Source organism: Pogona vitticeps, chromosome 2, assembly GCF_051106095.1.
Source record: "Pogona vitticeps strain Pit_001003342236 chromosome 2, PviZW2.1, whole genome shotgun sequence".
In the NCBI taxonomy this organism is placed as follows: Eukaryota; Metazoa; Chordata; class Lepidosauria; order Squamata; family Agamidae; genus Pogona; species Pogona vitticeps.
This window is the reverse complement of record NC_135784.1, coordinates 185,244,047-185,270,736: the sequence shown is the minus strand read 5'-3', so window position 1 is coordinate 185,270,736 and position 26,690 is coordinate 185,244,047. Positions and strand designations below refer to the sequence as shown.

The 26,690-nt window shown below is 44.3% G+C and overlaps 1 protein-coding gene across 1 annotated transcript in view; it reads left to right on the top strand.

Annotated features, from left to right (window-relative positions):
* The window catches only part of PRKCSH (PRKCSH beta subunit of glucosidase II), a 60,404-nt gene extending 38,802 nt beyond the window's left edge, over positions 1–21,602 (top strand). Inside the window, exons 13-18 of the mRNA XM_020791674.3 lie at positions 4,373–4,442; positions 11,038–11,127; positions 17,055–17,129; positions 17,753–17,852; positions 20,152–20,289; positions 20,965–21,602. Coding sequence (XP_020647333.3) covers positions 4,373–4,442; positions 11,038–11,127; positions 17,055–17,129; positions 17,753–17,852; positions 20,152–20,283 — 467 coding nt within the window. The 3' untranslated portion in view covers positions 20,284–20,289; positions 20,965–21,602. The remainder of the gene's footprint in view (positions 1–4,372; positions 4,443–11,037; positions 11,128–17,054; positions 17,130–17,752; positions 17,853–20,151; positions 20,290–20,964) is intronic.
* Positions 21,603–26,690: the final 5,088 nt, after the last annotated feature.

Genomic DNA, 26,690 nt, shown 5'->3' with positions numbered 1-26,690 from the left:
TATAGGAGCCCCAGAGTTTTTGTATTTCTCTCCTCCCTTGGGGACCTTCAATTAAACTAATATCCCTTCCAAGGATCATCTTTATAAATATAGTTGCAGTCTCCTGGAGGTTCTGGCTCTTCAGACAGGGAAATCTTCTGCCCAATAAGTCCATGACCAGTTCTCCCGGTCATCATCTCATTCTTCTTCTCATACATCATCTTCTGCCTGTGTTTCTCTTCTCACATCTGCTTCCTTTCTCCCAGACCCTACCTGTCCCTCTAGATAGTCACCCTTTCCCCCTTCTGAGGCTGCTTGACTTTAATCCTTTTTCACTTGATTCAGCTTCTCATATTTTTCCTACTTGTCCAGGGGCTTCCTTCTCTTCCTCTCACCTCCCTCCTCCTCCTCTAGCAGCAAGACAGCCTTTATATCTCCCATGCCATGGGTCTAATAGTCCCTTCCTCTTTCTTCCAGGGGTGCCTCCTACTGCTATTGCAGTCGTTACCCCCATAGGCCTTTGTTTGTGTCTCTAGACCTTCATTGGAATGACATGTTCCTTTTTGTTGCCCTGTGCTGAAGTCCTGCAGTCTGCTACCTTGAAAGTTTGGCCCCATCATCTGGATTTTGTACTGGAGCTCAACAGACTGTCATCTCTGTCCCTGATCCCATTATACCATTCCAGGTCTTGTGTCATGAGTCCCTGAGTTCTGTCTCACTTCTTCTGAAGTCTGGCACTAGAGAGACTTCGCTACCTCTTACTCACTAGCTAACAGCCAAATGAAGATTGCTTACCCTGCTGCTTCCCTTGACACCCAGCAGAGGGTGATGATGTATCCTGGATTCACATTATGTTTGATGAGTTCTTCCAAAAAGCCATATCATTACATGATCCACATTATCCCAAATCTGATACGCAGCTATTCAAGACGTTGAAAGACTAAGCAATTTCTGTGGTGGTTCGAAGTATTTTATTGCAAACCGAAAAGTTAGAAAAAATAATAGTAAAGCGGTCAAGTGCAAAACTTAGCCACATGTTAGGGATTCAACTCCACCAAGCCCTTTTCCCATTAGAGAAAGAAAACAACATTTTTTTTCCAAAACGAGAGCCATGTTGATGCTGTTAGGTGCACAAAGTAATACAGCCGTAGTCAGCAGTATTTCACTTTGATGCATTTTCCCCCTCAATATATAAAAATAAATCTCCGATACTTGTTAGACAGAAGCAAATTTAGTGGGTCCCCATTTAACAAAGACCTGTGTTAAGAGAGGTAAACACAAGGATGAGAGCATTTAAGAGATTGCATCAGGGAGAACACTGTCATCGTAATTGGAACCTGCAGAAAACTGAGAAATGCACCTTCAAGGAATTACTGTCTTTCAAATCAGCATGCAGAATTTATATTCGACCTCTCTCAGACCCTTTCTGTCAGTTTGTTATCCTTTTGGGATCTCCAGGTCACAAGGTTGCATTTTAAGTACAAACCACCACTGACAGGACACAGTTGTCATGGTCGAGACCAGGATAGCAGGCTGGCTAGCTGTGTGAGTCAGAGCACCCAGCTTACAGAGCCAAAGGTCAGGAGGCTGACTCACCACCATACCTCTAGGAGAAAAGCCAGCCAGAGGCAAGCACACACTCATGTCCTCCCCAAAGAAGGGCCTGGGAAACCACTTCTTACTGTGGCCCTACAAAACCCTGGAAGAGGTTGCCATGAGTTGCAGTCGACTTGACAGCATGTAAAAGAAAGGGCCACAATAAGGAATCATTGTCATAGGAAGGAATGGATTTCTCCCCTCTCCCCCCTACTTTCACCATACCAAGTCCTATCACCCCTGAAGGATGATAGGGGTGGTGCCGTATCCCCTGAAGTCACCTCATATGTGGCCACACTACTGGCTGAAGTCCATGTAGTTGTCTCTTTAGTTGAGCCAAGGAAACTTTGCATTCAGCACAACCAGATCCTTAACAGAGGTGCTCGTTGGAGAACACTGGGCCAGCTTTGCCCCATGTCTTGCTAAAGAGATTACAGGACAAGTGAAGGATGTGACAAGCCACCGTTGCTTTTCAACCAAGGATTGGTAAACTATATTTGTATTTTCCGTTCCACAAACTCATCTTTGGCCCTGTGTCTGTCTGTCTGTCTGTCTGTCTGTCTGTCTGTCTGTCTGTCTGTCTGTCTGTCTGTCTCACACACAGACACACCACTTGGCATCAGGCAAACTCTTTCTAAAAAAAATTCTGCAGCCTTTTACTTCAGCCGTTTTACTTGGTTTTACTTGACTCTTCACAGGTTGTATTTTTGTGCTGCTTAGTTTATTCTTGTTTACCAAAAGAAAAAGAAAAAAGCCCTCCCTTTGAACAAAGAGAAGGTGAGAGAGAAGAGACAGACTAGGTAGACATTGGTAAAGGTTCCCCTTGACATTTAGTCCAGTCATGTCTGACTCTACGGCGCTTTGCTCATCTCCGTTTCCAAGTCATAGAGCCAGCGTTTGTCCGAAGACAGTTTTCATGGTCACATGGCCAGCGCAACTAGACACGGAACACCATTACCAGCATGGTGGTACCTATTTATCTACTCTCATTTGCATGCTTTCGAACCGCTAGGTTGGCAGGAGCTGGGACAAGTCACAGGAGCTCACTCAGTTGCGTGGATTCGATCTTACGACTGCTGGTCTTCTGACCTTGCAACACAGAGGCTTCTGCGGTTTAACCCAGAGTGCCACCACATCCCTCTGACATCAGTACTTGAAGGTTAATAATACTGTTGAGTGGTAACTTTGTAAGACTAGAACAAAGAACACACAACCACAGATTCTTCTGTGTCCTGGCTTGGAAAGCTCTGACCCATTTGCTTCTGCTCCCTAGCCTCATTCTCCTCTCTGCCGAAGGCATTGGCAAGCGGCATCCACTATGGTGCTCCTAAGCATCCTGGGAGGATGGAGATTGGCCAGTGGATGGCTCTTGGACCAGAGTCAGAAGGAAGTGGTCCCTCTAGATCAGTGGTTCTTAACGTGGGCGATAATGCCCCCCAGGGGGCGATTTTATTTTTCAGGGGGGCGGTAGAACGAAAAGGGGCAGCAAGGGGGCGCTGGAGCAGAAGGGGGCGGTAGGGGGGCGCTGGAGCAAACCAAACCTGTGAAGATGGCTGCAGCCTTTTTACAGTGTGCATGAATATATATTTTCCTCCAATCTTAATTTAGTTTCAGAGTTTTCGTCTTGAAATTTTTAGTTCCTGCATTGCGGTTTGTTTTTATGCCCTTTTAATATTTCTTTTTGAGTCTTAAAATTCGCTTGCAACTAAATCATTAAATGTTACTTTTTGGGGGGCATTTCATTTTCTTGGAATTGAATTTTGTTTTCAGGGGTCATTGGATTTAAGTGTCTTAAACAAACAAACAAAAAAAACAAACAAAAAAACAAACAAACAAATAAGATATCATCACCGTGGGGAGGGGGGCGATGATAACTTCCTCAATGGCTCAAGGGGGCGTTTCTTTCAAAAAGGTTAAGAACCACTGCTCTAGATAGCCATTAATAAGCCAATATTCAGCAGCAGAGGCATTGTTTCTTGTTTCTCCCCTTGCCTACCCCACAGCCTCCTTTGAATAAGGCCCAGTATTGTGAAGAGAGGGAATTGCTCTTCTTTGCTCGGTCTTTTCCTCTCTTGTTGTCTTTACCTTTAAACACTTAAAAGCAGCTTCTAGTCTCTAAAGCGAAATATGAATTCTCTTTGTGGAACACAAGCAAACAAAATTTCTCTTTCCACATGCTCTAGGTCAGTCTTCCCCAACCAGGTGACCATTTGATATTTTGGGCTAAGGGCGTGATCATGTTTCATAGTTGACTGTGCTTCCTGGGACTGATGTGAACTATAATCTGAGCACCCAGTTAGAAAAGTCTGCTGTAGATGAAGAGAAGAAGGACTTCCCAAAGGGGTGCAGCACAGTGGCACTTACTTGCTAGGAGAGGTGGTTAAGCTGTGTTTTCAGCCTCGGGTTTGTGCTGTGAAATGTGATGAATAACACTCTTCCTTGCAGGACTGGGTACAAGGTCAAACTGCTTTTAATGTCAAGAAATGCTTTTTCTTAGCTCAAGAATAATGAAATCAAAAGAAAGAACGGAAAGTGGATATGGTCATTTGGATTAGGGGTTTTAATAGTCTTATATTTATTTTTGCAGATTCTTACAGTGGTGCTTCATAGTCTTCATTCCCAACTTCTTGTGCCCTGTAGCCTTATGGGGTTGGTCACTCTCTTACCATTTCACACTTGAGTCTATGACTTTGCTGGGCTTCTGCTGTGTAGAAGGAAGCTCTGCAGATACATTTAGTGTGAATTGTCATTTTTGTTTCTATTTTTAGCCAGATTGATTTCCCTATGTCTCTTCCAGCTGCTCAGAAAGCCAGGGAGCAATTTGAAGAAGCAGAGAAGTCACTGAAAGAAATGGAAGAATCTATCAGGTATGGTTCTAGACTATAAGACCCAACTTCTCTGTGCTGTGCTAGGTTTCCATATAGGGGAAGAAGCATTTCCTCCTTGCACCTTGTCCTTATTTGTTTGTACCCCTGGCATGGTTTCATTTTTTTTACCCACAACCCCTTTGCCATGCTTCAGAACTATCCATTGGGCATGTGTGTTTTTAGTACCAGTTTCTCTCACATGTTTTAAAACGGATAAGCCAAACTTGGTAGTGCTACCTGTAGGTGTTGGAGCCAGTTGCTATACAGTGCATTTAATATATATTTAAAGAGGATCTATTGATGTTCCTACATGCTGTGAATTGAGTCACTGAGATTGTCAGTGAGGTAAAGAATGGCAAGAAATCATTGGAAATACTGAAATGGCTGTAAGGTATTGGTAAATGCAGTAACGTATTGGACCTGTTTTCAAATAGACAGCATGCTCAAGGCCAGTCTGTATGGCAAGTGACACAATTATAGGAGCTGGAACAAAAAAGGAAATGATGAATGTCTTCCAGTCTCTCATACCAGTTGCATAGAGACAGAGCACAAGGAAAGCCTCCATTGGAACCCTTGGATAAGGGCCATTATGTGATGGGAGAAACTTACCAATAATAGCATCCAGGACCTTCTCTCCCCAGCATTGGAAACACATGAATCTCTCACTCACTGTACCATCACTTCCCAGCTTCATCCACTGTGTCTCATACCAGCAGAAAGAGGGGTAACAAAATCAGTAGGGCCTACCGGTACAGTGGTGCATTGACTTACAAACTTCATCAGTTCCTGAAGATGGTCGTAAGTTGAAGCACTGTTTCCCGTAGGAATGCATTGAAATGCAATTAGTCTGTTCCGGCCGAAGAAAAAAAAATCACACACAAAAAAACCAAACAAACTGCAAGACAAGACCCATTGGAAATGCTTTTAATCTGTTCTGGCTGAAGGGGGGGGGGAAGAAAAGCAAGCAAACCATGCAAGACCCATTGGAAATGCAAAAAAGCAAAGCAGAAAGCAAGCAAACTGTGCAAGACCCATTTGATATGCAAAAAAGTAAAGCAGAAAGCAGGCAAACTGTGCAAGACTCATCAGAAATGCAAAAAAGCAAAGCAGAAAACAAGCAAACTGTACAAGACCCATCAGAAATGAAAAAAAAAAGCAAAGCAGAGAGCAAGCAAACCGTGCAAGACCCATCGGAAATGGGGGGGACCCAAAAAGCAAACCCTCCAAGACCAATCGGAAATGGGAGAAAACCAAAAAGCAAACAAACCCCCCAAGACCCATTGGAAATGGAACCCAAAACGCAAACAATCCCCCTAAGACCCATTGGAAATGGGGGGAAACCCCCAAAAAGCAAACAAGCCCCACAAGACCCATCACAGCATAGAAACATAATCCCACCACCCAGCCCAAAACTACACTGCAAAACCTACCCAGAACCATTTTTAAAAAGCAGAAAGCAGCACCTTACTTTACCAGGCAGTCCAAAGCCTCCTCCAATTGCACTCACTCTAACCATTTGGGCAAAAGCGCTACAAAGAACCAGCCTCTTCCAATGGTTAGCAATTTGAATTCCCCACCTTTTTCCCTGCCTTTTTTGGTTATAACTCGAAATTGTGGTATGTCGGGACGTTCGTAAGTCAAGGCACCACTGTATATCTGAACTCGTCAACCCTGGGGAAACATCAGTTGATATGCTGCTGGAACTGGTCAGCGGGCATTTACACAACATGCTTTCAAAAACTGAGGTGTCTGAAGCATCTTCAAATCCTTTTTCTTCTTGCAAGGACAGAATGATGATTAAACTTGAAATTACAAACCTTTTGCTCGTGGACAAAGCATAAACAACATTCCTTGCATCTTGTGTATATTTATTTATTTATTTATTTACTTACTTATTTACTTATTTATTTATTTATTTGATTTTTTACCCTGCCCCTCTAGACTACGGTACATCTACTCTACTATATATGTCCCATTCTCAAGCAATTGTCCTCAAATATGCCTTATTGGCTTAGCAAGGGAGATGGTTGTGGGGGGTTGCCCCCAGGTTACTTTCACAGCTGAGCAAGAATGGGGAAACACCTTCTGTGGACCAGATGATGTCAGGGTGTATGTCCAGGTCACCTGATTTCATGGCATTCCTGTCCAGGTTCCAGGTGCAGCTTTTCTATCAAACCCTTGTGCCAGAATCGGGCTTCTCTGTTTCTTTCCATTCAAGGAATGGAACAGAATCTTTCCAAAATATCTTTCTGCACGGTATGCTTCCTAGAGTCTAGGCCAAGTATGCCATCCCAGCTTATTCTCCCTCCTCATATATATCCCTGTATGTGTGCATATCTCTCTGTGTGTATATGTGACACATCAAGATGAATATCAGCCTGAGTGCATTATCCTGTTTAGGGAAGCAAGTGAAGTCATTGGTCTCATCCACCCTTAGTTAATGAATATTTGATGTTGCTTTTCAGCCTTGCCTTACATTACTGGGGTCGGGGGGGGAGGAGATGACTGTACAACAAACCTACATTTTGGGCAGATGATGATGAAGAAAGTGACCCACACTTTTTGCCAATTTCTCCTAAACCTTAAATAATTTCTCTTTCGGTCCTGCAATACCTTTTTCTTCCTGACATGACCCTTTTTGCCTCTCTCACGCTCTTCTCCTTTGGTTTCAAACAATAGTGTCCCTGGCCAGCTGTTCACTCATTTCTTACACAGGAAAGTGATCTGGATAAATGGCACCCTTGTGTTTTCTAAGGAACTATAAGGATCTTTCCAGGACTAATTTCAGTGTCATGGGTCTAAGCCATGTAGCCCTCCTGCCTTGCATTGCCATTGTCACCTCCACCCAGCCAAACAATGCTCAAATTAGAAGACGATGCCATTTTTGCTCCCTCTTCTATCATTTTATTTATGGGAGTAAAGCATAATGGATACTTCAAGGACCCATGTACTTAAGATTTGTTGTGAATTCTGCTGAGGGTCACAAGGCAGCTTTCCCTGATGAAGGGTCAGAAGCACTGGTTTCTAAAATCCTCCATTCCTGGCCGTTTCTGTCATTGCTTCTTGCTACCTTGGCGTATCTCAACTTGGATGCTAGTTTCTGATTTTCCGATAAAGAGGAGAAGAATACGCAGTGCGGATCTGCTTTGGGGGCTTGGGCATCGCTCTGATGCCACTTGCCATTCAAATTACATCTTTTTCTCTCTTCTCTCTTTCAGTCCTGAGTTGGGGGAGGGGAGAAGCAGAGAAGGCAAAAATAATTTCAAGCTGTCTCCTATTGATTGCATACATAATTATTGCTGTAATCACACTACTCCTGAGCTCTTAGGCTAGGAGGGCTGATGCAGAGAGCAGGTGGGAGAGCTCTGCATGCTTAGCTTGGCTGACCTTGGTGACCGGCACTTCATTTAGCTGTTGGGGGATGGCACACTTTACTGATTTGTGCCCTATTCTCAGTGGAAAGGCTGGAGATTCACAATGGCAAATATATGTGTTGCCCTAAATGGAGCCTGGTTGTTTTGTCTGTTCCCTCAGTTTAAACCTTTGTGACATGATGGAACAACCATGGCCCTTTTGGTGGTATATTTATTCTGCAAGTATTCTGAATCTGCTCTTAATCATTACCTTGTTCATTCTTCTGCTGCATCGTGAAAATGGCTTTACACACTTGCAGGTGAATTGAGAGATTTGTCAGATCAACAACTATCCCCACCACCACCAAATACAAAAGTCTGTGAGCAGTTTTCTTTTGTCTGTTGAACCTTTGATTCTCACAAAGGATCCCCTGGGAGAGGGGTATATTTTAAATAAGTCTTAACACTGAAATGTCACTGGGGAAATGTGAAACCAGGAAACCAGCTATAAAGCAGTTGTTAGAATGCATCTGGAATATTATTTTCATCTCCCTCTACCATGGGGAGCTTCTCTTTCATAAATCTTCTTGTAGTATTCTGTTGTCTGTGCCATTGCAGATCTCTGATTACTTAGTTTTTAAAAAAACCTTTTATTCTGGAAGTTGAATAAACAAGTTCAACCACCAAAAATATATATAATCTTTCTTCTCCACCAGTTTTGGCAGCTTTGCAAAGTGCATTGTATACAGAGGCCTAGATCAAAGCATTGCATTCTGGAAGCCCAACATTTCTACCTCTATGAAAGGTAGCTCAGCAATTTTTGTAGCATAGTTGGGTCGGAATAGCAGGCCAGGGGTGGTTGTGAGTGTTGCCTCTAGAAATGAGCTTGGGCTGCGTTTCTGTAGCAACTTCTCATTTCTACACAGGACATATCTAGCATTGTCTCACTCTCCGTGTTCCTGTGTCTTTGGAACATATTTCTCTGGAAAACTTTTGCAGATACACACAAATTGCAACTCTGTCAACAAAGCCTCATTTGCTGACAGTGATATTTCATCCATGAAAGCTGATGCCATAGTGAATGTGTTGGCCTTAAATGTACCACGAGACTCTTGGATATTTATGTAAGAAAAATGATTGATCAGATTTGTTCTGACTGGAGCACTAAGTGTAAACTAGATCCATTAAGACTTTGCGAGATGGCTTCGTCACTTCAGATAAGGGCACTCACATAGCTGACTGTTCTTCAGTAATTCTCACCAAATTACGCCCCTTCCCTGAATGGGGAAAGTAAGTTAGGTAGACCCTCAGTCCCTGATTTGCTGATTTTTAATACTCGGGGAGAAGGGCTAGCTCTGGGAGAGAGTTCTGATGGAGTTTGTAGTCGTGCAAGCCATTCCCCACCGCACAAGCCTTTTGAAGTGGTGCCAAGATGCATGTTTTACCACCTTTGGGAGAGCAAAACCCTAAAACAGCAGGTGCAAAACAAGAGCCTTAATTGAAGCCCTTCTTCAAAATTGTCTCCATATGAGGTGATTCCCACCCAGACGGACCTCGGCTGTGGTTTCAACACAAATTGCCCCTCCCCACCCCAGGGAGATCTCTGGCTTGGCCCATTAGGAAGGCTTTTAGGGGTGGGAGTGGAGGAGAGGCGGTGTTAGTGAAGTAAATGGCTAATGGAAGGCTGGAGTAGCAGCTGAGACCTGTTTTGTTGGTGTCGTTTTTCAAAGCGTTTCTGTGTTTTTCTCCTCCGATATCGAGGGGCATCCCTTCCCTTTCTCTCTGTAGTCAGCCCCTTGGTTCAGAGCTGCCATCCACCTTTTCTTCAAAGGGCTTGGCATGGCTGGCTGTCCTTGCCCATCTCTTTCCTTGTGACATTCTTGCCATTGTAGGCGGCTGCTGTTAATTTCTCATAGGTTGGGGACTGAATAAACACCTCCAGGGCATGCAAAGGCTGTAGGTTTGGACATCTGGTGTGCAAAGGGAAAGGGTGAGGAGGATGGGTGTGGATCCTCCAGATGATGGAGAACAGAGTTGGTGGCACAATGAAGCAGAGACAGCAGGACCGGGGGGGGCGGGGTGTCCTTCTTCCTGAAAGCTATTTTGATCTGACTGGGTCAAAGTGGCTGCTAAAGGAAGGCCCTTTATTAAACAAAGAGCTTTTGCATCTCTCAGTGTGCCACAGGAGAGAACCCGGCAATTAGGAGTAGCCTTGGTGATAGGCCACTCCTGTAACCATGGATCCAGTCTCCCCATCAAGTCCCTCTGCTGCTCTGTGGGATCCTCTGGGACTTGCAGCCAGATAATAAGGGCAAGAAACAAAGGCTGCCACTTAACAAAGAGTTGGGTGAAGGGCATTGACCCCAAACATAGATTAGACCTGCTGCCCACGAGTGATGCCTGGGGGCCGGGGAGGGGTTGGTGCCAGGCTAATGTTTGAGCCCTGGCCAAAGTAAAGAGGCTGCTGGTGGCCAGACTTTTTCTTGAAAAACTCCACATCATTAGCAGCTGAGGAGGAGCAACAGTACCTGATCATAACCCACAAAGTTTAGAGAGCTCTTTTTAGATAGTTCTGGTCTGTTGGCCTGGCTTACCATAAGCCAATTAAGACTTCTTGTAATTTTGGTCAGGTGGGGTAATTTGTGAGGAGCCTAGCAGAGTAAAGTGAATAACACTGCTTTTCAAAGAAGTAGCCAAGTTAGTCTGTACAAGCTTGCTTATTGGCTTGCTTGCTTGCTGGCGTATTTATTGACTGATTTTGATTTGGTGTATATACCATCGTATTGGTGCGTACACACTATTCTGGGCAGTTTACAAACCCCCCTGCTTGCCTTGAATCTCTTTTTAGGGCACATGCATTCTCCTATGGATTTCTGTGATTGCTGCAGCTCTTTCGCCTTGTTCTTTGCACCCGTTAACTTCCCTTATATGTACACCTTTTCTGTTGTGACCCCTTCTCCACAAAAGCTGCAAGGGGTCCTCTTTTGCCTCTCCCCACCCCTTTTTGGAGAGGAGGTGATCTCAAGTAGTATCAAATTGGGAAGTAGGCAAGAATCTTTGTGTTTCCTTCTGCTGTTTAGGCCCACCACTGTTTCTATAACTTTCTATACCTGTTGGGCATATTCGGTTTAAAAAAATCATCATCCTCTTAGAATGTTCCATCGACCCCATGTTTGAAGGTTTTCTATAAGAATGTCTTTACCATTCTGTTTTTGTTTGTTTGTTTGTTTTTTCATTTCCAGGGGCCTGGAGAAAGAGATCTCCTTCGATTTTGGACCTCACGGAGAGTATTCTTACCTCTATGGCCAGTGCTATGAACTCACCACTAATGAGTAGGTATCTACCCCCCACACACTCCCCTATAACTGTTGTTCTGAGGCGTGAATGTCTTTTTCAACCCATTTTGAGCACACTTTCCATTGAAAGGCTCACACCAGCAGTGCCACCTGGTGACCTTTTAAAGGGCTGGGCCCTATCGTTAGGAGAGTGAGGGGTCTGCCTTAGACCGCTAACTTTGGGTACCAACAAAAGGCAACCAATTGTTTCTTATTCGTTTTGTCATTAGGTTTTTACTGCCAGGAAAAGATTTTCTGTCTCCTGCACCAAAATAACTTGGCGAAGCCTTGGTTACTGTGCACCTTAAATTGGGCCAGTGGGGAGCACCATTTGTTGCTTTGCATCAAGCAGCAAAAGTTCTGTGCTGATCCTGACCTTTTGTGTAATTTTTCTTGACTGTGGAGAAGGATTATTAATTGGGAAGGAACTTGATATTTTCCTAAGGACTCATTTTATGTTGCTTTGTAGCATGGCAAAGCCCTCTGGAATAAGTTAGCTAACTCTTGGTAAGCTTGTTGGATGCATTTGAGAGAGAATACCTCCCCTGTAATCAGCACTGGAAGCCCCTGGGAGAAGCTGGTGTCCCAGTTTTGATTTACTGGAACTAAGTTTTAGTAAATGTGTCATTCAGATGTTTTGGACTTCAGTTTCCAAAATTCTTTGTTCTTTATGGTCCAGCTCTCACTTCCATACATCGCTACTGGAAAAACCATACCTTAGATTATGCGGACCTTTGTCGGCAAGGTGATGTCTCTGCTTTTTAAGGTGCTGTCTAGGTTTGTCATCGTTTTCCTCCCAAGAAGCAGGTGTCTTTTAATTTCGTGGCTGCTGTCTCCATCTGCAGTGATCAGGGAGCTGAAGAAAGTAAAATCTGTCCGCCTCCATATCTTCCCCTTCTATTTCCAGGAGGTGATGGGACCAGTGGCCATGATCTTAGTTTTTTGGATGTTGAGCTTCCGATCATTTTTTGCACTCTCCTCTTTCACCCTCATTAAGAGGTTCTTCAATTCCTCCTCACTTTCTGCCATCAGAGTGGCATCATCTCCATATCCCAGGTTGCTAATATTTCTTCCGGCAGTCTTAATTCCGGCTTGGGATTCCTCCAGTCCGGCCTTTCGCATGATGTATTCTGCATATAAGTTAAATAAGCCGGGGGACAATATACAGCCTTGTTGTACTCCTTTCCCAATTTTGAACCAATCAGTTGTTCCATATCCAGTTCTAACTGTTGCTTCCTGTTCCACATATAGATTTCTCAGGAGATAGATAAGGTGGTCAGGCTCTCCCATTTCTTTAAGAACTTGCCATAGTTTGCTGTGGTTCACACAGTCAAAGGCTTTTGCGTAGTCAAGAAGCAGAAGTAGATGTTTTTCTGGAATTGTCTGGCTTTCTCCATAATCCAGCACATGTTAGCAATTTGGTCTCTAGTTCCTCTGCCCCTTCGAAATCCAGCTTGTACTTCTGGGAGTTCTTGGTCCACATACCTCTGAAGCCTAAATTGGTAAATTTCAGCCTCTTCAGCATCGGTGGTTGGTGCATAAATTGGATTACTGTGATGCTGAAAGGTCTGCCTTGGATTTGTATTGAAATCATTCTATCATTTTTGAGATTTTTAAGACTACAACTACCAGCACCTAAATGTGACTCAGAATGGAGAAGCCTTAGCTGGAAATATTCATGGCCTAGCTTCCTGTTCAAAAAGGAAGCTGTCCAGTACTTCCTGAGAGACTCCAAAATTTCTTTTAAAAAAAAAAATCTGTGTCACATATCTGCTGAGGTTCCCTCAAAATTGTTGTTAGTAGATCTGCATGCAGTAAGATGGACTCTCTGCTAACATTTAAAGAAGTGTTCCTCATTTCAAACAAATAACAGCTAATCAGTATGCATTCACAGTGTTCTAAACTGGATCTTATATACCGTATTTTTCGCTCCATAAGATGCACCTTTCCATAAGACGCACCAATTCTTAGGAGAAGAAAAGAGGAAAATATAATCTGTTTTCTTCACTCCATAAGACGCACAGACTTTCCACCCCCCTGTTTTGTGGGGGAAAAGTGCGTCTTATGGTGCGAAAAATACGGTAGTTATTAAAGCTGTGTTTGGCCAAGACCATTCCTCAGCAGATAGGATGGTTGGAACCTAAATGGCCCCTGGCTGTTTTGTTGCTGAATAAGCCAAGTAGCTTTGAAGAATCAATATATATTCAAATATTCATGTACTACTTTTAGGCTTAATGGAGTCAGTTCACAGCTATAAGCTTAGCTAACCTCTCCTTTTTGGATGTGGTATGGATTTGCAAACCAGTATATCCATTTGGAACTGATGGCTTAAGGAGGCAACGAGAAGCTTAAAGAATCATGCAAACTCTTCAGGGTTCCTGGATTAGTAGTAAGGCAGCCCCATTCGGCTTTTGTTCAAGGAAGGTTTTAATTGCCTACCTCTTCTTTGTATTGAAACAGAATCCAGGTTGCTCTGAGGCATTCCTGGATTTTTCTTGGGGGGAGCGCTGATATCTGTACAAAAGGCCAGATCTTAGTCAGATGTCATCAAGTAGAACCTTGATAGGTACATATCAAGATTTTCACACTCTTATAGCAATCCCCCTGCTGAAAATAAGATCATGATTAAGTGTGGAGAACAATGACATGGCCCAACAGTGACACAGAATGTACTTTAAAGGTTAGGGGTCTGCCAATATTTTTCTCATGATCTCCTCTCTCCAGAAGGCCAGACTACCAGCTGAGTTCAGCTGACTGCAGCAGGTATTTGCATGGAGTGTGCCACTGCCACTAAAGGCAAGGTTTTGTTATCCTGGCATTCTCCATTTGGCATTTTAGAGATGGCATAGGTTCCTGGGTGGCCATACTGTACCCCTATAGTTGTACCATGAGGACTAGACTTCAGAGCCCTCAAACAACCATGAGAGGGAGAGGGCAGGAGATGGCACTGCCAGATGGTGGGGTTGGCATGACAGGAAACAGCATGGCATCAGCACCTGAGTAGCTATATAGCAGGGCAAAGTTGCCCCATAACATCCTTTTTAAAATCAGGGCCATGCATTGCAAAAGTGCCTGATGCTGAGCTTCTAGCTGTGCACACCTTTCTTCTTTGATTCTGGGGACATCGTCGTTTAGTCATGCCCGACTCTTTGTGACCCCATGGACCAGAGCACGCCAGGCCCTCCTATCTTCCACTGCCTCCCGGAGTTGTGTCAATTTCATGTTGGTTGCTTCGCAGACACTGTCCAGCCATCTCATCCTCTGTCGTCCCCTTCTCCTCTTGCCTTCACACTTTCTCAGCATCAGGGTCTTTTCCAAGGAGTCTTTTCTTCTCATGAGATGGCCAAAGTACTGGAGCCTCAGCTTCAGGATCTGTTCTGGGGACATAAAGATGCCAAATGTGTTTCTTTCCCTGTAGCTACCTGGTCGGAGTCAGGGTATTTGGAGGAGATAAATGTGGTAGCAGTGGCAGATTGTTTATCTTGAAAGTACACTGCAGAATGGTCATAATAGGGCTCTGCAACCTTGCTCTTAGGATCTGACTGTGACTACTCATTTGCCACTTGCAAATAGTTTGCAAGTTTGCAGCATCAGCCATGCTAGTGGAAAACTCTCCGAGAGCCTTCAGGAATACTTAAAATTTGTTTCAGCCTTGGGGATGGGGCAGATCATCTTAAAGGGCCCACTAGGCACAGGAGAAGCAAACAACGGTCTGCCTTTACCAAGAAATCACCTGACCACATCTGCAACAGAGTTATGTAAGGGGAGAAGCCAGTTCATTACACTTCTGGTCAGTATAAAATACTGTGTCCAGAGTATGGTTTGCTGATTGTGCTGGGCCTATGAAACATCCCTGTGGTTGTCATGACAGCCCTGAAGTCCCAAGGTTGTTGGCCCCCGAGTTGACCCCTGCATGAATATTGAAATCTCTCACCCCTTTGAACCACTGCACGTCCTTGTGTGTGATGTGAAAGGGTGTGTGTGCTTCTCCACTCTCATGGTTTGGATTTCTCTCATATTTATAGTGTGTGTTTGCCGGTATGTTCAGAACTTAGGACATTATCCTTTGCAGCCATATGAAACGAAAAAGAGGATTGTCCTACTCTCGCCCTCACTCCTAGTTAAGAGCTATCAATTTTTTGGAACGGTGAAGCAGCAAACAGACATATCAAATGTAATATGAGAGGAAAGTTTTTCTCCTGAACCTAGGATGCAAGGAACATGATAATACTCCTCTCTGCTTGCTGCCCCCTTTTTTAATCCCCACGTGCCCTACAAAAAAATTACACCAAAGCTGCAGATTTCCAGCAGACCCTCTTCTGGCTGATGTTTTCAGGACCAAACTAAATACAATGCCAGCCGATCCATGAGAAAAGAGGAGGCTCCAGCTGAGAGCAAAAAAAAAAAAAAAAAAAAAGAGGTCACATTTTAAGGAGTGCAGAGCCCTACACTTACCTTGAGGAAGGTAGGGAACTATGTTCCCTCTAACTTTCAGCCTTGCTGGGCGGGGGCTCCCCCTCTCGCACGTATGACTCTGCCCCCCTCCCCCGCACGGGGTTCCATCGCAAACAGAACCCAAGGGGCTGTGGGTGCTCGGAAGAGGAGGAACGCTGTGCAGGGTGTGCGCAGTACTGTGAGCTCGCGCACCTTCGTGGGCACCTTGGCAGGGAGGTAAATGGAAGATGTTGGGGAGAGCTCAGCTCTCTGCTCCCAGACTCTCCTTTCACTCTTTACATGTCAAGGTTTTTCTGCCTTTTGCGTGGTCCTGGCAGTTCGGCGCTTGCCCTCAGGGATCTGCTCCACCACGGCTCCTTTGGCTCTCTGGCAGGCGCTACTTCCTAAGCAGATCCTTCCAAAGGCTGGAGAGATTGTAGCAGAAGGAGCAGAGGCCTTGAGAATCCCTTGCTTCATCTACTGCCAGAGTCTGTCCTTGTTGCCCTTGTTGGCGTGGCTGTTAAAAGTGCTCTGCCGCACACCTCATTTGGCTCAGCACATAATTTTCTGACCTCTAGAAGGAAGGAATGAAACGGTTGCAAGAAATGCCTATTTCGGTTTTAGGAGGCAAAGTCGACTGCCACTTTCTAGGCAGGGAATTGGCTTTTGCAGAACTGGCTGTTTGGGCTCTCAAGTGGAGCAGTTTATTTTTAGAAAAGAGGCTGGCTGTTTTTCTGAAGGATTTAAGCATTCTGGACTTGTTGGCTATTTTCCAGCATAACCGATAGAAGCTAGCTTCCATCCCTATGCTGACCTGCTACCTCTGGCCCTATTGGAACCCAGAACTTCTGTCTGGGACTCTTGAGCCCAGGTGTTTTGTTTTTTTCTCCTATGACACATTGCTGTCTGGTATACATTAATTAGGACTCTCTGGCTTGTTTCATTTCATCATCAGGAGTGTGATGGCTTCCTTAATTCCGGGGATGGGAGGACAACGGCAGTATTTACCATTATACCTGTGTGGAAAGCTTGAGTGCACAAAGGCTCATTGACTGCAATAAATGTCTGGTGGGCTTTGTTGGGCCAGCTTTCTGCTGTGACTATGTCTTCAGCAGTCTTGCAGTTTCCCCTCAGCTGGAGTGAGCTACACCTTCTCCAACCCAGTTTCAGTAGAAACTATTGATTTTTCCTTTTTTCTTTCTTTTCTGCCTTCTGCATTCATGATACTGTATTTAGAATATGTTCTTGCTTTTAAATGGTAGAGTGACAACAGAACAGTTTCGGAAGGGATGGTGAGATCAGGACCCTGGTTGTTGTTTTCCTGCCAAGTTTTCTGTTCTTTCCAACTCTGATGTCCAAAATAGTGTCCTGGCTGGAGACATTTTGTTTTGGGCACCTTTGTACTTTAGGACCAGCCCAGAGGTCTACTTTATAAATGAATGACCAATGGTTGACATAGGAGCTCATGGATCTCGTCTTTACTCTTTCAGATATGTTTATCGCCTGTGTCCCTTTAACAGAGTGTCCCAGAAACCCAAGCATGGCGGCTCGGAGACCAGCCTTGGGTAAGAGGCTCTGCCACTATTACTTAATTCCTGGAACAAGGATCTGCTACAAATACTGATCATAGTCATCACAGGTCCCCCTGCCTCTTGAACTGAGCTGAGAGTTGGTGTAGTGGAGTATGAGTCAGGAAGACAGTACCTTAGTAGTGCTTCTGCCCTCAACTCACAAGTTCATATTGCTGTTTGGCGATGGTGATCACTGGCCTGCTTTGCACGCCTGTTGATGTGATTGGAACAAGGGTAATATATTTTAAGCACTTATCATTGAAATGTTACGCATTCTTACTATTGGTATGAATAATAACCTTGTCCCTTAACATTAGTCAGGATAAAGATATCTTCTCCGCTGAAAAGTGAGAAGGAACTGTCCAATAAGTGTGGTGCAAGGTTTTTAAAAACTGTAGCTCTGTTTTCTTGCCCAGTGAAGACAACCAGCTCCCATGACATGATGTCAGTTGGTACAGAGATGGAGTCACAGGCACAGCTCTTGAGCTCTTTCCAGCCCTAAAGAAGACAGTTTCTGGTGGGGAGGGGGATGGCTCTGTCATCTCCCATTGAAGTCCAGCATAACTCAACATTTGGAGTTGTTCCAAGTGTTCTGACTTACCTTGCTTCTTTTCCAGCACATGGGGTTCATGGATTGGTCCAGAAGATAACAAATTCAGCATCATGAAATACGAGCATGGGACAGGCTGCTGGCAGGGACCCAACCGATCCACCACAGTGAGTTCTTGGATGGTCTGGGTTGGATGACTGGCAGGATACATTGGCTTATCGTATAAATGAAAGTAGCCAAAGACTGAGAACATTATACTTTTCAGCGACAACTCCCAGAGTGGTTTTACTCCGTACTCCCAGCGTTTGCTAGCAAGCTGCATGGATCTTGTTGGCTGGGGTATGCTAAGCACTGGAAATCCCACCAAGTAGCATTTCCACACTCTTCAATCAGCTTGGCATAGTGGTGGGTGGTGAGAAACATGTCGGCTTCTCACACGTGTCAGAGGACCCTGCCCCTAGTTCAGAGTTCAGATGGAAAAGTAAGGCCAAAACTCTGCACTCTTAAGCACCGAAAAAGCATCTCCAGATTCCAAGTGATGGAGGGATGCCAGTTCAACAAAACAGGCTCAGTGGTGATGTTGCATGTACCACGTCCCATTGTCTAATGATTGGGAATACTTTGTAAAAGTTTGTGGTTGTGACAGGGATGACAACTGTTATCAAAAGAGCACTGAGAAAAATAGGGGCATGACAGCCAAGTGGGCGAGTCCATCAGTCCTCAGAATAGTCATCTCCCAGGATTTTCCCTGGCAAGAGCTGACAAATCAGGGTTCTTTTTAAAATCCTTGCTCTAAGTGATCTGATATTTTTTGGGAAATTGCCCCTCAAATTGAATGGGCCAGTGACTGGCATGTGGAATGATTTGCCTTCTCTGCCAGAAGATGCCTTGCTTTCTTAACTCATCTCTTTTGGGTGTTGGAAGCTTCTGATCATTTTGCTGTACTGAGTAGAGTAGGTAGGAAGGAAATGGAAGTCTGTCTGTCTGTCTGAAAGAAGTGATGAGGTTACTACTCTGGAAAACTTTAGTCTGGACATTATTTGGTACTCTCATTTTAAGAAGGGAATAAAAACAGCACAAACTGGCACATGATATTTTAACTGGCTTGCTCTGTTTTTAACTGTATCCTTTGTTGATTTCAAGGGACGTGATGGCACTGTGGGTTAAACCGCAGAAGCCTCTATGCTGCAAGGTCAGAAGACCAGCAGTCGTAAGATCACATCCACATGATGGAGTGAGCTCCTGTCACTTGTCCCAGCTCCTGCCAATGTAGCAGTTCGAAAGCATGTAAAAATGCAAGTAGATAAATAGGTACCGCCATGGTGGGAAGGTAATGGTGTTCCATGTTTAGTTGCGCTGGCCACGTGACCAGTCTTCAGACAGACGCTGGCTCTACAGCTTGGAAACGGGGATGAGCACCGCCCCCTAGAGTCAGGCACAACTTGACTAAATGTCAAGGGGAACCTTTACCTTTACCTTTTGTTAAATTTAATGGTTTTACGGTGGGATTGGTTCACATAATTCTGATTTTTTTAGCTACTGTAAATGTAGTTTTACCTGTTTTTATTCTTTTAAGAAGTTAGTCAGCCGCCTTGTGTACTATCTCTTAGTGGAAAGGAGGGGTATAAAGGTAATACATAAATAAAATAATATATCAAAAAGCTCCTGTGTGATGACAGCAATATTAAGTGGGCTTACATTGGATGTCTTCCTGTTTGTAAGAGCCAAGAATGGTGTGACTGTTTCATCACCAAGAAGAATTTGTTTTACCCAGAAAGCCAGCATGTTAAGGGGAAGGCTTCAGTTTAGCTTTCTCTTTCATATAACCTTCCAACCCACCCACCCCCAATATGTCCAGGAGGGGATAGCAATTTTTCCTATAGCTTGAAATGGTATAGTCCAGGCAAAGTATTCTCATATGATCAAAGTGTTGTATCATTCTCTAGTACTTGAGCACTGGCATAATCTGCTACAGGGAAGTAGGTGAGGAGAGGCAATTCTTAGGGAAATAGGATGCTTTGCTTTTGAGCAGCGTTGTGCTAGTTTAGCTCAGTTGGGTTGTAAATGGCCTGTTGATCAGTCTGTGTCAATGTGGAGCCATCAAGATGTTTGGAAACAATTAGAGATTCATTTTCATATGTTTTCATTAAGCTCTGTAGGTATCTTTGGGCCAGTTGTTTCCCCACATGCTCACATGCTCAGCTTCCTTTGTTATAGTCAGTGGTTGCAAGGACAGAATGGCAAGAATTCCATGCATGCCACCTTGAGCCCCTTGGAGCAACAAAGGGCACAAATGAGTGAGTTTGCCAGGCATGTTGGTGGGTCATGCTGTAAAACAGTAGGGGTGTGGGGGGGACTGTTTGGAAGCCAGATCTGCCCACCAGTGTGCTCCATTTTAAAGGGTTTCAGTGCAAGAGTTCCAAGGGTGGCCTAAGAACCATTGTCCTTATTTTTCCTTCCACCAAGGTGAAGCTTTCATGTGGCAAGGAGACAGTAGTCACATCCACAACAGAGCCAAGCCGCTGTGAATATTTGATGGAGTTTGTCACCCCAGCAGCCTGCCATGAGCCAAAAGATCTCAATCACGATGAACTCTGAGAGCAGGTGAGTTCCGTCCTGAGGCCTGTGCTTGCTCAAGACAAGGCTTAGTAGCTGGGAGCAGTACCAAGACAACAAGGACAGGAAGGGTGGAAGAAGCTCTTTGAGTAGGATCATTCTGTGAACTATAGGATTGGTTATTAAAGGGGCAGACGATACACTCAGTGTAAGCAGGTGTAGCATGGATCACATTACATTCAGGTGGATAGCTTGATTCAGATATCAGTCCAGTGGGAACTATTTTAAAAATGGCTGATGGTACAGTTCTAATAATCTCACTAGCAAAAAGATACTGGAGCGCAGGAAGAGGTGGAGAAAAAGGTGGCAAAAATGATCAAGGAGGCGAAGCAAATACCCTGTGATTGGAAGGTTACAGGTTTGGTGCTTTTCAGCATGGAAAAATGGTCACTGTGGAGGCGTGACGGGAGTACACAAAACACAAGTTGTCAACCTAATCTCTCCCACAGGATTGTTCTGAGAATAAAGTGGAGGGAGAGAAACTTGTTTCCCATCTTAACCTCAGTGGAGGAGAATTGGAATATAGTTTTAACAAATAGATAAAATTTAGAAAGCAGTGCCCTTCATCCTGGCTCTGCTCTTTATCTATTGGGAAAAGAAGCAATGTGGGTGCCGGCTTTGTTCCCTGATCTGATTGTTCTGTCTGGCTTTTTGTTCTTGCAGATGTGTACAGGCTGTTGCTAGTGGAGCCAAGCTAATAACTGCAGGATTCGGCACACATTTTGCCCCATGGCCCACCCGCTCAGGCTTCCCACATGGGTCGTGGCATTCCTTTTCCACTGTTAGTGCTGCTCTGCTCCATTGGACTTTGGAGCTTTGAAATACTTGCATTTTTCTGGCCAAGTACTGGGACATGAGCCTCTCCCCTTCCCCCTTTCACCCACCCGCCCGTTTCTTCAGCCTTAGGGTGCCACCTGCCCTGCTTATACACACCACCGAGGATTGCCCAGCTGCCTTTATCTTTCTATGGGAAGGTTTTCCCCCACTCTTTACTGTTGCTTCTTTGTCCGTGGAAGAGCAGTTACTTTTCAGCCCTGCTGGAGAGACGACTCCGGCTGCTTGCCCGAGGCCTTTTCTTCTCCTGCCTGGCCTTTTGTTCCAGGCCAGATTTCCACTCATTCACAGACTTTCCAGAGATGAAGGGGAAGAATATGGAGGGAAGAGCCTGGGCCTGGCTTGCCTGCTGCACTGGTGCCCACCGCCTGTTTTGGTCTTGTTTTTATCTGCTGTCCAGGGGCAAACTTTTATTGAAAAAAAAAACACACACATTCCCTACCAATAAAAAAAGTCCCTCTCTTCTATTGTCTGTGTCTCAGTGACATCTAGGGTGATAATAAGGGGTGGTAGATTTGAGCAAAGCAAAGCGTGCTGCTTATATACCGCCCCGTAGTGCTTCAAGCACTCTCTGGGCGGTTTACAACTTAATTATGCAGGCTACACATTACATTGAAAGAGTGCAGCAAAATGGGGGTGGCACAACATGGGATAGTGAAGCCTGCTTTCTAGAGGGGTAGCGAGTATTAGCTGTATACTTGGATCATGTCCCCCTTCATATTCCCTACATCCAGAACACTGAAACATCCTATGAGAGGCGTGAGGGGGATGAGGGGTTTAGAACCAATCGATCTCTTTCTTCCTCCTCCCCTTTCCTCTTATGGCCCCTCCCACTCCTTATGAGAACTGGGCCTCCCATCTCTGCCATGTTTCTCTTGATGAAGAGGGGGGGGGAGGGCAAAGCTGGTGTCTTTCACCTGCTCCCCTTGATTGCTGTCAAAGTCCCCATCATTTCCATAACAAAAGCAGGGCTCCTTCTCCCCCAGCCATCATTGTTTCCCATCTAAGCCCTTTTCCAAAAAGGCATCTGCTGTTGGCCTGGGGCCGGGAGGGGTGGCTCTCACAAAAGACTCCTCTGGTGACCGAGATGCTTACTGTATAGGTTTAGGTCTCCCCTGAGAAAGAGGAATAGAGAGTGGGGGGTGGGGAGAGTAAGCATCATCAGTTAGTTTTTCAGACTAGCCTCATCTCCCTAATTCATTCTTTCCAGAGGGTAGGAAGAGCAAATTTGTTTCCTTCCCACTCCTTAAGCATCAGGTGATGCAAGCATCTTGAACCAATGACAGCAGGTGTTACTGATGTATCCTCTTTCCATTTGGGTCTTGGTGACTGTGTATAGCCCCACAGGATGTTTTCATTTGAATCTGTACATCTGATCAGTACAGGGAAGGAGCAAATACTCCACAAGCATAGCACACACGACTTTTTTTCTGGACTTTGTAATTAGGCTGTGTTCCTTAATGTTGAGAAGAAAGCAAACTGGAGCCATTACAAATGTCCTTTTACATGTTAGTAAAAGGTCATTTGTAATGGAAGGTAATATATTTATATAGCAGGGGTGATGCCATGTCTACAAAATTCAGTCCCTTGTTCATTAAAACTAAACCATCCAGTGCACTCTCCGTGATACACAGTAGCTTATTTTCCCCATAAATGGATATTTAAGCCATTTGCTCAACCAAAAGAAAGCCAAAGGTGCATTTGGAAGCCATTGGGTGGGAAGACTAAAAGCTGCCCAGTTATCCCAGTGTTTTGGCCCAAGAATGAGGTTTTGCCTTCTCCAGACTGTAGCTCCTTTTCTTTGTCTAATGGAGTTCTCTGGGAAGTAGATCTTATGTCTAGCTGCCAATCTAGGAATAATTATATGTTCTTGTGTTCTATATCTGTGTAGTGTGCCTCTGTTGCATACAGTCCACTTGGATTCACAGTTATTTTTTTTCCATGGCCCAGTTCAGATAGTTTCTCCTCCTTGGAATATCATGGCTAGCGTGTATAATTCAATTCTTCAGTGTTCTTACCATATTAAAAAATGGATGCTAGCCTTTAATCCACCAAGGAAAGTGCATTGTATTAATGGTATTACAGATATGTTAACTTAATGTCTTGCAGTCCTCTAATCCTAGCAATATTACAAGTAGCTGAAAGAGAGAGATGGTGATTCAATAAAGCTATTCTCCACTTTTTTTATTGGCTTTCATGTTTTACAGCCATGGTGTACGCATTTGCTCTGAGGTCATTCTATATATGGAACCCATGCTATTCTCAGTAAGAGGGATGTTTGTCAGTAAGAATATAAGAGTTTGAGCAGGACGGGCAAAAAGCATCCCCCACCAGCCCTCAATTTTAAAAAAAAGGTCTCAGTAAGTTCCCATGTGCACCCTAGGAGTGTAGTGAGTAATTCTGCCACTTTTCAGGTAGCCATAATAATAATAATAATATGTGCCATCAAGTTTATTCTGACTTACCGTGATCCTTTTCAGGGTTTTCCAGGTAGAGAATCCTTAGAAGTGGTGTACCATTCCTTTCTTCTGGGGATATCCTGGGACTGTGCAGCTTGCCCAAGGCCACACAGGCTGGCTCCACTCACAAGAGGCACTGTGGGGAATTGAACTCTGCAACCAGATCCTAAACCACTGAGCTATCAAGCCAGCTTCAGGTAGCCCTAGCACACACATCCTTCCCCCCCCCAAGGATTTTTTAAAATTTCTGCTATTAAATTGTACGAGGGGACACTTCCTGGAAGAAAAATAACTGGAGGTGGAGGTTTCAGGAACAGCCCTCCCAAGGATGTACAGAGGCAGTAGAGTTGTTCACTGCACCTTGTCTGCATTACTCCTCTTTTGTGTTATCAACAAGACAGACACTGATAAGATTCTGAACTTTTTATTTTCTGGCATGAAAAGTACAAATAATTAAACAATTCCATGTAAAAGATTCATACAGCCGCCGTGCCTGAAATCCCAGTAATAAATAGTCTAACTAAATGCAAAGTGTCATTTTTTTCTTATTTTTTACAGCAGTTTTTTTAAACCCTTCCCACATCAACTGACTCTCTCATGATTTATTTTTCAAATATTGTTTTTAAAAACTGTTCCAATACATAAGTGTGAAGCTTAAAGGAGTTCTGGGGGCCAGGCACTCCAGGCCTGTCATCTTCTCCCCGAAGCCCCACCATGCCCCATGACTAAATACACTGGTGGGGAGGGTGAGGGGCATGTATAAAATATTAGGAACTCGCCATTACAACAGACAGACAATTCTTTAACCCTCTGCTCCCTTCAATGTTGCACCCTGACCCATTGCTGGAAGCAAATATTCCAAGCAAACAGCTCCTCTCCAGTGTCTGCTTTTATCCATATGCAAAATTCTCTCTTTCCCTCCCCACCCCTGATCCAACCCCTAATCAATCCACTTCACTTTTTAGTAAACTCAAACTGGCACTTATTGCTACTTGAAAAAATATACTTGAGAAGAGGCTAGATTGCTGTGACTGACTTAGGAATTAACAGATCACAAGAGAGAATTTCGTTTGCCACTAAATGCCCTTGTTGAGATGCAGGGAAGGGAGTCAGATGCAGAGTGTGGTTGCAGGATTAGAAATTAAGCAGGATCTGAATCAGCCACAAGGCATTTCGACAGAACAACTGGAACTACAGGCAAATTCACTATTACCTATGTGTTCCAATATGCAGTTTCAGCTTGACCCGGCTCTGTTTCAGAGTAGTTCATTAAGCACAGATTATTTATATGGCTGCATAGAGAATTTGGTACTTTTTCCATTTCCCACTCCAAAAGCACTTTGAGGGGCCTTTCTATCTTGTCCCATTACTAGCTGGGTACTCCTATCCTGGGATGTTAACTGAGATGTAAAATGTGCTGCTCCTAAAACGTGGCACTCCTTCAATGACTATGAAGTTCTCTTCCTGCTTTGTAATTTCAAGGGCAGAAAAGAGGTGGCTTCGTTGCTCCTTTGCCCATATCTAAGGCACCCTATGCTCCAGGGACCATCGTCTGTCAACACCACTGCCTCCTGGGGCTGCATGACTGTACAAGTAATCCAAGCAGTTGCTTAAAGAGACACTGAAAGTATAGCCTCCACTATTTTATGAGTGAAAATGGCTACAATTAATAATGCTCCCACTAACATACCAAATATCCTGGTAGCATCATGTATTGTTAGAATTCTGTGTTTCTTGTAAATGCCCATCCAATAAATACCATGCCCTCCACTGAATGAAAAGCCAAGATCATGCTCCTTTTTGGGTCAAATATACTGTTAAATGTCTTAACAAACTGCGGCAGCTGTTCAAAGCATACCCGTCTCTGTAGTATGCCGAATACTAGGCTGTGTTGTAGTGTTCATACACATGCATTTAAATGAATGTGCACTACAGATGAAACAAGTTCATCCCACCCACAAGAGACTTGGCTTCTAGAGACCTCAGAGAGGGAGTTGGGTCATGAATGATGGCAACTTGACCAACTCACAGTGACGCTGAAACAAAGCATCCTCAGATGGCAAGCAGGGAAATGTGTCATGATATTACTTTCCCAAAGATAAGATACGAGGAAACAGGACTAACATTGAAGAGCGGCTGGAACAAGTGCTTGAAGCGTATCCCACTATCTGTTGCCGTGCTGCTAGTAGTGCAAGGTTCACAATGCACACAGCCCTCTATAGCATGTAGTCAAGAGGCACAACTCTTCAAGCAGATGCTACTCAAAAAAACCAACTGCATAGAAAAACCACGTGAAGAACTGCTCCTATAAGAGATTTCTAGTTAAAAATGAGAGGGAGCATTCTTTACAAGAGGTACCTCGTTATCCAACATGTTCTCCCTGCTTCCCCCACAAGCCTGACTACACTGACTCTCCTTTGTATTTTTAAGTAAAACACAATAATTTAGAGGGGGTTTACTTCCAGGTATGTGGGTGTAAGGTTGCTCCCTACATCTGATTGGGTAATTTATTTGGCGCTGCCAATGGACTTTTATTTTCTTCATGATCCCTGGAGAAAAAAGCACACAGCAAAAAGTGCACCTTCACCAAGGATCTTCAAAACCGGTAAATGCTTGGCATGCATTTCACCAGGTGCCAGGGAAGTGCCTGGCTGCATGTGACTGGCACGTTATCAGATTCCTGTGGCAGGTCTTGCAAGTGGGAGCTCCACGTCCACATAAAGATTGACCAGGGCACTGGCATCTAAGAGTTCCAAGGCAGACTTTTTAAGCTGTAGGCTTTACCTCTTAGGTCTAATGAGCATATGCAAAGGGTGTTCCATATCTCCTACCTCCCCGCTCATCTTTTCTCCAACCACTGCGGCAATCCTAAATAGGAGATATGGCAGAGCAGAAATCACATGCAATGCTTCAAGCGTGAGAGATCCTTATCTAATTCCTCCTTCAAATCCTCGTCTGCTGCAGATAATTTTTCTTTGAAATGGAGCTACCTTGGAGCATATTTAAAATACAGTTCGTTTCTGCACTGTTTCCGGAGAACAGGAGAAACGTGTAACCAATGTATCTCTAGTACCAGGGGCTATCACGGTTTGGTAC